The 13,797-nt window shown below is 41.1% G+C and overlaps 1 protein-coding gene across 5 annotated transcripts in view; it reads left to right on the plus strand.

Moving 5' to 3' along the window:
• Positions 1-13,797, plus strand: part of PRDM2 (PR/SET domain 2) — a 108,117-nt gene that overhangs the window by 27,790 nt on the left and 66,530 nt on the right. For 4 of the 5 annotated variants that reach the window (XM_030222057.1, XM_030222059.1, XM_030222058.1 and 1 more), the window contains exon 3: positions 12,683-12,800. In XM_030222057.1, coding sequence (XP_030077917.1) covers positions 12,683-12,800 — 118 coding nt within the window. Of the gene's footprint in view, positions 1-12,682; positions 12,801-13,797 lie in introns of those variants that run through there. The other variant, XM_030222061.1, reaches the window with a different exon arrangement.

Here is a 13,797-nt window from a genome sequence, read left to right on the forward strand (position 1 = left end):
AAAGATAGCCAGTTATATCGAGTGATATGACTTGCTATCTGCTGATTTTTGAAGTGAGAGCAGCCAAGTTTACAATAGGTGGAATAACTTTGGCCAGTCTCACTTTAAGCAGCCAGCGCTGAATATCAACATAGCTGGTTAAAATTGGACCAGCCAAAGTTAAACTGAATATTCAATGCCGGTCACGGGAAATGGACTGGCATTGAATATCCGGGTTTAGCGTTAACTGTGGGAGACAGCCTCCCTATCTCCCATGGTCTGAATATCGAGGTGCTTCAGTGTTTAGCACTGGGGACATTTGAAGGTATAGAGTAGGTGTGCGCAGCTACATTGCTCCACGCTAACTGATTAGTGTGTAGTTGGTATTTGAGCCCTTAACTTCTAGAAAATGGGTGTAGTTAAGGGCTCACAAGCTAATGGGAAAATGGCCATTATTGCTAAAATGGAAAATGTGGCCATTTTATAGCTGTGCTAAAAGTGACCTCATTGTGCAGGAAACCCATGTGCTAGTCATAGCGCAGGCCACTTTATAGTGCAACTTAGTAAAAGTGCCCCTAAAATTGATAAGTCTTTATAATCCAACCTTGAGCACACAAGGACATGCATTGATGGATGACTACATAGTCCTAGTTCTTGCAACTGCTTTCTTTACTGTAGATGATTTTCAAATATTATGTTCAGAACTGACTTGATATTTTGCATATTTGTATTCTTTTACTCCGCTTGATAAGTACATAAGTGTTGCCATAATAGGACAGACTGAAGGTCTGTCAAGCCCAGTATCCTGTCTCCAACAGTGGCCAATCCAGGTCATAAGTACCTGGCAAGATCCCAATACATTTTATGCTGCTTATCCTAGAAATAAGCAGTAGATTTTCCCATTTTAATAATGGCATATGGACTTTTCTTTTAGGAAGCTATCCAACCCCTTTTTAAACCCTGCTGAGCTAACCGCCTTTACCACATTCTCTGGCAACAAATTCCAGAGTTTAATTACACATTGAGTGAAGAAATATTTTCTCTGATTTGTTTTAAATTTACTACTTTGTAGCTTCATTGCAAGCCCCATAGTCCTAGTATGTTTGGAAAGAGTAAAGAAGCAATTCACATCTACCCGTTCCACTCAGTATATTATAGACCTCTATCATATCTTCCCTCAGCTATCTTTTCTCCAAGCTGAAGAGCCCTAGCCGTTTCAGCCTTTCCTCATATGCAAGTTATCCCATCCCTTTATCATTAATGTGCTAAATATGTTTGGGTTTTCATCACCATCAGAACATTTGTTAATAAAGATTTTCTGCTTTTGCACTTGTCTACCAACTGTATTGTCCTCTAGTCATGTGGCTTATAGATTGATTCTCATTGTTTTAATCATTGTTAAAAATCATTGCGTTTCAGAGAATTGATCTCGAAAACACAAGCCCTGTGGCCTATTTCTGGTTTTCGGTATTTCTTCCATAAGAGTGCCCTACCTAATGTACTGGCATGCACAAGGGATTTAATAACATTCTAGTTTACTTTTATTATGTCGGTGTTAAACTAAATAGCAAATGCCAAACATAGCATTGCCAACCGACTCCAGTTTGCAGGGCAAGTCCTGGTTCTACCATACTCCCTGCATGGATTTATAGTTTTGCTATCCCTGCTGATTTCCTTTGGAAAAGCAAGGTTACAGGTCCATCAGGCAGTAGGGTGAAACTAAGATTGGATCAGCCCTAACAGCTCAGTTAACTAGCTTAGTGTGAAAATAGTGTGTGGGTTTTTTTTTTTTTTTTTTTTTTTTAAATTTCTCTCTGTGCGAGTCCTACCTGCTTACTCTGTCATCCAACTCTAAACAAAGGCTTATTGTGCAGGCCTCCAGTATTTTCCAGTTTACTTTAATGTCTTCTGCTATTATGTGCCAAGAATTGCAGTCTCCTCTGGAAAGATGGTTTTGCCCAGTTACGTTTAGGTAAATGCTAAGCCACAGCCAAGTTATGTTGCTCTGTTATGTTACCAGAAGGAGTAGTATGTTTTCTGACCCATAGTATCCTTGTATTTCTTCAATAAGTTCAATAGTTTAACTGGTTGATTGAATTTTAAAGTGTGTGAAAGAGGTATTTTGATTGTATGTGTGTATGATAAGAAAATCATGATAGTGTTTTGCTAAACTCTTCATTCTTTTGGAATACAGTGCTATATCCCTTCCTCAAACCATTATTTGGTAGCCACTGTCGTCATAATATCCTTTGGCCAGCAGTAGAGAATTGGTAGCCTCATTGTTTAACCATTATACTTCATCTCAGGATAAGACTATCACCTGTTGATTGGTAAATATATTAAAACAAAAAATCTTCCTTGATAAAGAACAAGGCAAAGAATTTGTTCAGTTCCTCTGTTCCTTTTCACCCCTTGGTCATTCAGCAGTTCAACTGACTCCCTCACAAGCCTTTTGCTTTGGATGGTCTTGAAGAAATTTTTAGCAAGCTTCTTTTCAAAGTCTGTCTTGGCCTGCCTTGTTACTTTTTTTACATTTATTTTTTTCCCAGTGCTTGTGCTAATTCTTATTTTCTTCATTAGGCTTTGCTTTCTATTTTCTCAGTTGCACTTTGATTTTTACTGCCTCTTACCATTAAATCACTCATGCCATTGTTTGACTTACTTTCAAATTCTGCTGCATGACTAATATTCCGCCAGTGTCGTTATGCTCATATTAGCCCTCTCCTCAAGTCACTTCACTGGCTTCCTATCCGTTTCCGCATACAGTTCAAACTCCTCTTATTGGCCTATAAGTGCATTCACTCTGCAGCTCCTCAGTACCTCTCCACTCTCATCTCTCCCTACATTCCTCCTCGGGAACTCCGTTCACTGGGCAGATCTCTCTTATCTGCACCCTTCTCCTCCACCGCTAACTCCAGACTCCGTTCCTTCTATCTTGCTGCACCGTATGCCTGGAATAAACTTCCTCATCTCTGGCCATCTTCAAATCTAAGCTAAAAACCCACCTCTTCGATGCTGCTTTTAACTCCTAAACCTAACCCTTCAGTTGTCTCCTATCTCTGATATGTCCTGTATGTCCTAACCCTTATCCCTTACTTGTCCTGTCTGTCTGTCATAATTAGATTGTAAGCTCTATCGAGCAGGGACTGTCTCTCCATGTTCAAGTGTGAAGCGCTGCGTACGTCCGGTAGCGCTATAGAAATGATAAGTAGTAGTAGCAGCAATGTGTGGAATATGTTTTATCTGGTTTTCCATAATCCTTTTAAATTATGTCCATGTCGCATGCATATTTTTTTACCCTGACAACTGCTTCTTTTAAGTTTTTGACTATCTAATGTCCTTTTATCTTAACTTCCTGCTAATTAAAAAAAAAAAAAGGAGACTTTCCTGTCTTCTTTCAGTGATGACAGACTTGATCACATTTCGATTACTACTGCATAGCACCCTACTACCATTAACATAATTTATCTTGTATTACGCAGTACACCTCGCAGTTCTGCGTGGATAACACTCTGAGAAAAACTGGCTGTATCCAGGAGTTACATAATCTCATAAAAGGAAGAGATAAATTATGTCCAGAAATTACAGAATATCGTGTGCGGCATATATTGTGTATAAACTCGATACAATAGATAGAATCCAATTTACAAGATGACCTGCAGTGACAACATATCTAACCCTTCTCCAGTACAAATTTTTGAAACGAGTATGTCTTGATTAGACATCTAAAATTCCTATAGTCAGTAGCAGTTAATAGCCTGCCAGAAATTTCCTTGTGACATTTTACAGCCTGAAAAGAAAACAAGTTTTCCAGTTGTCTTTTCCTGCCCCTTGAGGAAGGAAAAGCAAACAAATTAATATTCCTAAAAGACCAAGGGTCCTGTTGACTAAGCCATGCTCTAGGCATGCTAACTTTTTAGCGTGTGCTAAAAATTAGCTTGTGCTAATGATAGACTCCCATTATATTCTTATGGGTGTCTCAAGCATTAGTGCATTCTAATTTTTAGCATGCGCTAAAAAGTTTGCGCACCTACAGCACGGCTTAGTAAGCGGGGCCTCTAGTAGGTACTGCAAAAATGAAATGTTTCATCAAATAATAAGGTGCCAACCTGAATATTACCTTCTATAGGGACCCTTTTACTAAGGCGCACCCAAAAGTGACCTTGGCCTGTGCTGGTGTAGGTGCGTGTTTTGGACGCACGCTGGTCCATTTCCTGAGCGCACCTGGAAAAAAGGAATTTCTTTAATGTGCCGGAAAATGGACATGCGGCAAAATGAAAACCAGCACGTGTCCATTTTCGGCCTGAGACCTTAACGCCACCCATTGACTTAGCAGTAAGGTTTCGCATGCTTACTCTAACCGGGCGGTAAGCATCCACCACACGCCAACTGCCGATTACCGCCAGGTAAGCGCCCTGTGGTAGAAAATATTTTCTACCGTGTGCTTTGGGCGTGCGCTAAAAATGGAATTACTGCCGGGGGCACGTGGTAGCTGGGCGGTAGTGCCAATTTGATGCACGTTGGATGCGCATAGCACCTACGCGCCTTTGTAAAAGGCCCCCCTAATGGGTTTTAACATAGAATACTGAAAGTCTGTCAGATTTTTTTCAGTGAATAAATCAAGTGTAAAGCTATATTTTGGACTGTTTGTAGTTTTTTTTTTGTTTTTTTTTTCCCAAAAATTGGGAAGGGCAGCCCACATAGATTACATTGCAATAATCTAAAGCCTACACAATTAAATGAAATTGATTTTCCTCAAAATAATTTTACAAAGCTTACGCATACGCATAAGTATAAATGCCCTTTTAGTCAACATATTAACTTGTGGTTTTAAAGAAAATTTAGGGTTCTTTTTACTAAGGTGCGCTGAAAAATGGCTTGAGGTAGCGTAGGCACAGGTTTTGGGAGCGCGTCAATCCATTTTTCAGCGCACCAGTAAAAAAAAGGCCTTTTTAAAACTTTTTTGTCAAAAATGGAAGTTCAGCAAAATCAAAATTGCCATTCGTCCATTTTGGGTCTGTGACCTTACCACCAGCCATTGACCTAGTGGTAAAAACATACACGGTAACTGTAATGACCTACGCGCGTCAAATGCCAGTTGGCATGCGTCCAATACACAAGTCCGAAAATAAAAATTTTTTTCGGACGTGCGCCAAAAATGAAATTGCCACAAGAGCCACACAGTAGCTGGGTGGTAACTCCATTTTGGTGCGTGTTGGGTGCACGAAGACGCTTACGCAGCTTAGTGAAAGGGCCCCTTAGAATCTAAATATATACCCCAAATTTTATAGTTGAAAAAAATTGATTTTGTTTTTGATTTATTATAATATTGGTAACATTAAGGGCAGAAGAGTTATTGAGAATAAAACTTTTGTCTTCTCTGTATTTAATTTTGAGCAAACATCCCTGTTTTAAAAAATATTGATGGCCTTGCAAATATTGATGGCCTTTCAGTTATATTATTATGTAAAGATATTGAATTGTATTCTTAAAAATATTAGTAGAAGTTTGAGACAAGTTAGAAAAAGCTGCTAGGTCCAATTGGTGTCCTATGTTGTGTGTAATATAAGGACCAGGAATTTGACAATTCAGTGTTTGCAAAAACGTGACTAAATCTTCAATCATAGGGTCTTCAGTGCATTCCAAATGTAAGTTAATATCCTCTAATATTAAATTGTAGGACGAGTGAAGTGCATTCCGAAATAAAAAATCATGAAACAAATCTTTAGCTCGCCAACTGGCTACACTCACCGTCTTGTTCTTAACCCTGACAAAACAGTAGCTTGTTGGATCTCTGGCTCTCCAACTCCTCCATCTCTGATATCTACTCTCTTTGGTAGGCCGGATCCCCCAGTTTCATCATGCTCCTTGTGACTCTGGGCAAGTCACTTAACCCTCCATTGCCCCATGTAAGCCGCATTGAGCCTGCCATGAGTGGGAAAGCGCAGGGTACAAATGTAACAAAAATAAAATAGATACTATTGGAGATTCTACATGGAATTTTGCTACTATTGGAGATTCTACATGGAATGTTGCTATTCCACTAGCAACATTCCATGTAGAAGGCTGCGCAGGCTTCTGTTCCTGTGAGTCTGACGTCCTGCACGTACGTGCAGGACGTCAGACTCACAGAAGCAGAAGCCTGCGCGGTCACATTGGTGATCTGCAAGGGCCGACTTCTACATGGAATGTTGCTAGTGGAATAGCAACATTCCATGTAGAATCTCAAATAGTAGCAACAGTGGAGGAGTGGCCTAGTGGTTAGGGTGGTGGACTTTGGTCCTGAGGAATTGAGTTCGATTCCCACTTCAGGCACAGGCAGCTCCTTGTGACTCTGGGCAAGTCACTTAACCCTCCATTGCCCCATGTAAGCCGCATTGAGCCTGCCATGAGTGGGAAAGCGCAGGGTACAAATGTAACAAAAATAAAATAGATACTATTGGAGATTCTACATGGAATTTTGCTACTATTGGAGATTCTACATGGAATGTTGCTATTCCACTAGCAACATTCCATGTAGAAGGCTGCGCAGGCTTCTGTTCCTGTGAGTCTGACGTGCAGGACGTCAGACTCACAGAAGCAGAAGCCTGCGCGGCCACATTGGTGATCTGCAAGGGCCGACTTCTACATGGAATGTTGCTAGTGGAATAGCAACATTCCATGTAGAATCTCAAATAGTAGCAACAGTGGAGGAGTGGCCTAGTGGTTAGGGTGGTGGACTTTGGTCCTGAGGAATTGAGTTCGATTCCCACTTCAGGCACAGGCAGCTCCTTGTGACTCTGGGCAAGTCACTTAACCCTCCATTGCCCCATGTAAGCCGCATTGAGCCTGCCATGAGTGGGAAAGCGCAGGGTACAAATGTAACAAAAATAAAATAGATACTATTGGAGATTCTACATGGAATTTTGCTACTATTGGAGATTCTACATGGAATGTTGCTATTCCACTAGCAACATTCCATGTAGAAGGCTGCGCAGGCTTCTGTTTCTGTGAGTCTGACGTTGTGCACATACGTGCAGGACGTCAGACTCACAGAAACAGAAGCCTGCGCGGCCACATTGAGTGGCCTAGTGGTTAGAGTGGTGGACTTTGGTCCTGGGGAACTGGGTTCAATTCCCACTTCAGGCACAGGCAGCTCCTTGTGACTCTGGGCAAGTCACTTAACCCTCCATTGCCCCATGTAAGCCGCATTGAGCCTGCCATGAGTGGGAAAGCGCAGGGTACAAATGTAACAAAAAAATAAATAAAATAACTATTTACCTGATGGTGAATAAAACAGTATGCAGGTTATAGAACTAGTTAAGGTGTTATATTTTACCTGACATGCTATAATTTCCAATTCCTAAGAACAAGGATGAATCTAAAGTTTCTGTATAAAAGAAAATATTTTAAAATGAAGACAGTACTTCCTCCCCTCTTCTTCTCTACATAAAACAATTGCTTTATAGCTTGGTGGGCAGATTTCTTTGATTAAGGGATCTCCCTCATAGGTGAGCCAAGTTTCTGTAAGAAAGAGTCAATCAGGCTGATTAATCTCTATTCAGTTATGGATGATATGAGTCTTGTTAGCTACCGATCTAATATTAATGTAAGCACAAGGAATTAGGATATAAGAAGCAGGTCTAGCATTATTACCGTATTTTTTGGACTATAAGACGCACCTAGGTTTTAGAGGAGGGAAATAGGAAAAAAAAAATTTTCCTTTTTCCCACCTCTAAAACCTAGGTGCTCCGGTGCGTCTTGTCCGAGTTCAGGATCGCCCTCCCCCCGGCCCTGTCATCATTTCTCCCTACTCACGTCACGCGATCTTCCCTGGTGGTCTAGTGACGTCGGGGCAGGAAACAGCCCCCTCTTTCCTGCCCAGCGTGCTGCTCTCCGTCCTCCTGTATGCTGCCTGACGGTCTCGGCGAGATTCAAAATGGCCGCTGAGAATTGAGAATCTCAGCCTCGGTGTGGGCATGAAGGTCTTGAGGGTCTACACTTTGTGTATGAGTCCTGAGAGCTATTGTGGTTTCCTCCTGCCAAGCTCCGGTTGAGTTTTTCCCCTTTTTTTCTGGTGCTGTCCCCTTTTTTTTTTTTTTTTTTAGAATTGTTGAGTTGTTTGATTTGGCCACGGCTGTTTTTCCTTTCATGTCATTGAAGGTTTCCAGTGGCTTCAAGCACTGTGCTCAGTGCAACAGGACCATCTCTGGCAAGGGCACCCATTGGTGTCTACAGTGTTTGGGGCCTGATCATACCCCTGCAAACTGTATTCTCTGTCTTCGTATAAAAGTTGGCTAGAGAGGCTCAGAGAGAAGATGTTTGGAGCTAGGTCCGAAACCTCAACATCGGTGTTGGCATTGGGTGTTGCATTGGATGTGTCAGTCCATATGGCTGTGAGACCTTTGCACACTGGGAGTGACCATACATCGGTGGTCTCCACCTGCCGCAGCGCCTGCTTCTATGCAGACACCGCCCCCCCCCCCCCCCCCCCGAGTCAAATTGGATTGAATTGTCCACCAGAGTAGGGACTGAGCCATATTTCATCATGTTTAATAAAATTATACTGGCTTTCTATTCAAGATAATTTTAAAGTGGCATGTCTGGGGTTTTTTAGATTATATATGGATTTACTTTGGAACTACTTTATTTGGCTTTTCATCCTGATTACGAGATCATTAACTTTACGACTGCCTTGTTTTTAAAACGTTCAATTCCTAAGACTTGCTGATACTACTTTTGCATTTATGGTAGTTCAGCTCTGGAACTCTTTTATTTACTCTTTAAAGGTTAAGACATTACTGTTTCCTAACAATGTTAGCACTTAGATTGATATGAATAACTTTTATTTGATTTTACCCTGCTTTTTGCTTGATGTGGGTATTTTACTTTGAACAATTATATACCATATTGAACCCAGAGAAGGGGAGATAGGGGAGATATTGATCTTTTAAGAATTATTTTGATTTGATTTGGCTTTGGTGATTGAATTGGAGACTGAAAACATTGCCTTCAGTTCTTTAACAAAGGGGAGGTGAAAGCAGAAACAGCACTAGCCCCCTATATGAGCAGTGATGTTAGCTCTGAGCTGTTTTTCACTAGCTTCATCTGCTGATTGGGGGAGCATAAAACAGTCATCTAAACCAGTGTTTCCCAAGTCTGGTCAGGGAGTACCCCTTGCCAGTCAGTTTTTCAGATCTCTACAATGAATATGCATGGATTTGATTTCCATACACTGCCTTCTTTATATGCAAATCTTTCATGCAAACTCATTGTGGATATACTAAAAACCTGACTGGCAAGGGATACTTCAGGATCAGACTTGGGGAAACACTGATCTAGACTGCTCTGGCAGGACCCAAGAAAGGAAATTAACAGGTAAGTCCAAATTTCAGCTTATAACAGTATTTATCTACTACTACTACTACTTAACATTTCTAAAGCGCTACTAGGGTTACACAGTGCTGTACAGTTTAACATAGAAGGACGGTCCCTGCTCAAGGAGCTTACAATCTAAAGGACAAATGTACAGTAAGTCAAATAGGGGCAGTCAAATAGGGGCAGTCTAGATTTCTTGTTGGGTTTACACAGTGAAATGAACTGATGCCATCAGCCATTGTTTAGTTGATTAAATGTGAACCTTTCCAGTACCCTATGTCTGTTTGGTGTGTGTTTTTTTTATTCCTTTTTCGGTGATTTTTAAACTCCCTTTCAAGGTTTCAATAATCATCTCACTTGGAGTGAGTGAATTTTCTCAACTGGCAGTCAGTTTGGACTCGGAGGAGGTGATATCTTCAGCTTAATAGGGAGGGAAGCACCAGTTAGGGCGTGGGAAGAAAATGACAACAGAAGCATCTTGGGGCCTAGGCAGAGGCAGTAGCTTTGACCTTGATTATGAGGGAATATGATTGGGAAGAGGAATGGAAAGAAGAGTGTTGGAGGAAGAAGGGCTGCAGGGAGGAGGATGATAAAGGGCTGTATTTGGTAGAAGGTGTCTTCATGCCACAGAAGAGAATGAAATAATTGAGGAATACTAGGCACATTGAGGGAAAGTGCAGGGATAGAGATAGAGAGAGCTTCATCTTTGTGTGGTGGTGTAAGGTGGAGGAAGTGAGTGAATACATTTTATCAGGATGAGGTGGGGGGAGGAGTTTTCACCAGGGAAGAAATGCTCATCATGCACTCTGCCAGTCTTCATCTCATCCCTCTTCCTACTCTTTCCAAAAACATACATTATTTGGGGGGAGGGAGGGAGATTATATGATGATAGGATTGTGCCTCTGGTAAGTTGGTCCTGAGCTGAAATTACACAGGTACAGAGCACCACCACTGTGCTGGCTCCTAATGTATATTTAGAGGGTTCTTTTTGTGTGTGTGTGTTCACTATATATTTTGAAACAGACATTAAAAAAATAAAATAAAAGTAAAGAAAATGATTACTAAAAAGTAATGATTACAAAAATGGAAAAAACTGCCTCGGTTTTACAACAGCAAAAGTCAAGACAGCACCGAAACCAACATTTTTGCTGGTCTGAATTCTGACTATTTTAATTTGCACAAACTCATCAGCTTACTGACAAAATAATCTACTCTCAATGTAAACTATTAATATAGTGTAACCGATGATGGTTAAGTTTGATGGCATAGTGTTGTGAAATATACTTTTATTGGAAAAAATATTTACAATAATATATATTGTTAAATGGAATTGTTACCTGGATTTGTTTTTATAAGTGAATGTATGGGGGAAAAATACTCCTAGGACTTCTGCTAGTGCAGACATTCTTTCATTTCTTATTGTGTGCCAGTGCAAACATTCTTTCATTCCTTATCGTTGTGCTAGCCTAGATGAGTAGGTGAAGCCCCCTAACCAGCAGACAGAGGTAGAGAACATTGACAATTCAGTGACATCATCATTATCAGGCTTATTTTAGAAAGAGAAGGGCGCCCATCTTTCGACACAAATCGGAAAATGGGTGTCCTTCTCCCAGGGTCGCCCAAATCGGCATAATCGAAAGCCGATTTTGAGTGTTCTCAACTGCTTTCCGTCACGGGGACGACCAAAGTTCACGGGGGCGTGTCGGAAGCGTAGCGAAGGCGGGACTGGGGCGTGTCTAACACATGGGCGTCCTAGACCGATAATGGAAAAAAGAAGGGCGTCCCTGATGAGCACTTGGGCGACTTTACTTGGTCCAGTTTTATTTACGACCAAGCTTCAAAAAGGTGCCCGAACTGACCAGATGACCACCAGAGAGAATCGGGGATGACCTCCCCTTACTCCCTCAGTGGTCACCAACCCCCTCCCACCCTAAAAAAAAAACCTTTTTAAATATTTTTTCCAGCCTCTATGCCAGCCTCAAATGTCATACCCAGCTCCCTGACAGCAGTATGCAGGTCCCTGGAGCAGTTTTAGTGGGTGCAGTGCATTTCAGGCAGGTGGACCCAGGCCCATCCCCCCCTACCTGTTACACTTGTGATGATAAATGTGAGCCCTTCAAAACCCACCAGAAACCCACTGTACCCACATCTAGGTGCCCCCCTTCATCCCTTAGGGCTATGGTAGTGGTGTACAGTTGTGGGGAGTGGGTTTTGGGGGGCTCAGCACACAAGGTAAGGGAGCTATGCACCTGGGAGCTTTTTCTGAAGTCCACTGCAGTGCCCCCTAGGGTGCCCGGTTGGTGTCCTGGCATGTGAGGGGGACCAGTGCACTACGAATGCTGGCTCCTCCCACAACCAAATGGCTTGGATTTGGTCGTTTCTGAGACGGGTGTCCTCTGTTTCCATTATGGCCAAAAATCGGGGACGACCATCTCTAAGGTCGACCTAAATGTTGAGATTTGAACGTCCCCAACCGCATTATCGAAATGAAAGATGGACGCCTATCTTGTTTTGATAATACGGGTTTCCCCACCCCTTCGCCGGGACATCCTGCGAGGACGTCCTCAGGAAAACTTGGGCGCCCCTTTCAATTATACCCCTTTTACGTATTTTAATATTCCTGGTATGAATGTATGTGTTCTGTCCTATCAGTATTGGTGTTCCTTTTTTGATTTTATGTTTTATTATTTTATTTTATACTACTTAGATTCTTTTGTATTAAAATATATGCGGTATAAGAAGTTTATTAAACATAAACATAGAGTGGTGCAGCCCTAGAGCTTGCCAGTATTTTTCTGCCGCCAGCAGATGGTTCAGGTTGGGATAGGTGTAGCAGGTCGTGGATAGTTGAGTCTTAGCCAGTGTAGGCATCTAGGGGTCGATCCACGGCCCTTTCCCAGTCAAGCCCGGAGAGGGGTCTGCTGTATTCTATAGCCCTTGCTTCAACATAGCTGGCTGTTGTAGATCCCTTGGAGCTGAATTTCTTGTTCGGTTAAAAGTTAATCAAATTTTGCAAATGGAGGTCCCTTTTTTGTGTGAGACCCAGGCTAAATGGCTTTCCCTGATAGGGAAAACAAAACATACACGAGGTAAAGTGGGAGAATTCATTAAGGCCTAAGAGTATTTAGTTGAGCATTATTGATATGTAATGTCTCAGGTTTTCTGTAAATGTGGAGAAGCTGTTGAAAATGTACAGTGCAAGTCAGACATAGTATGCAAACTGAACAAAGAACTTTGTGGGTTCTTAATTTCAGCAGTTATCACATTTAAATTGCAAGATTGTTGTGGCTTGGAAGTAATTCTATAATGTTTGTTGTATGTTATTTTGTTCTATGCTCCATTGTAGGACACCACAAAATCACCAGGAGAAATCGAGACACTAATTGATGTACCTGAACATGTCCCCAAAGGGCTTCCCGAGGAACTGAGACTCGTTCCATCTGCTGTTGACGAGTCAAGACTTGGTATGTACTGCAAGCATGAAAGGAAACTTGGGAATTTAGACAACTTAGTTCTCAGTAAAACAGTATCTCCATATTCGGGTAAGTACACTATAATCCATTTTATCTCAGAAGAAATGGTACTGTCAGTTCAAGGCCTTCCATAAGAGCTAAGTACAGTTGATAGCTTGTTTTCTTATATGGATTCATAAAGCATTTAAGTAATGGACAAAGGATGATAATTTTTTTAAATGATGAAGGAAGAGAAGGAATATGGAAATGAAATTAATAATTATGGTGTTGGACGAACAAAGTAAACCATAATGTAGAGGGAGATCTGTAGTCCATCAGGATTTTTGTCTCCTGTGTAATTTTGCTTTTTTTTCCACGTTAAAATTTTAGGGGAACATGGCCTGATTTGGGAGTTAGTGTTTCATAGTGATAATTAGAAAGACTTTCAGTTGGTTAGAGGAGAGATGGGAAAGGGATGGATGCTGTTTAAGAAATTAGTTGCAACACACACAAAAGAAAAATCATGTGATCCTGTACAGGACAATTTAGGTGGTAGTGACATTTGTACCAGTTCCTCTAGGTTTCTTTCTTTGACCAATAGTATACAGAACCCACATTGGTTATAGTCTAAGAAAAAATCCAATGTAGTTCTTTAAAATATTTAGCACAGTAGGCTAATTCAAATTGTGTATTAAATGTTGTAATCATTTAATGGTATAGTTGGTTAGTGTGAAACATTTTATCCAAATTTTCCATGTATCCATGTCACCTGTTTTCATTTTCATTACATTGATTGAAGAGTAATCCCAAAAGCTTGCATAATTGTCCTTTATGTTGCTAATGAAGACCTATTTCTGCCTAACTTGGTTTTATTTAACAAATTTTGTGGCTAACATTTTCTAAAATTACCTGTCCAGTTCTAAATGCTTGTGCTGTTAAGGTTCTCAACCAGTAATAAGGGTTCACGAACTCGATGTGTCCATGCAGTAATCCCACAGGATGTCATAGT

This window comes from Microcaecilia unicolor, chromosome 13 (assembly GCF_901765095.1).
Source record: "Microcaecilia unicolor chromosome 13, aMicUni1.1, whole genome shotgun sequence".
Classification (NCBI taxonomy): domain Eukaryota; kingdom Metazoa; phylum Chordata; class Amphibia; order Gymnophiona; family Siphonopidae; genus Microcaecilia; species Microcaecilia unicolor.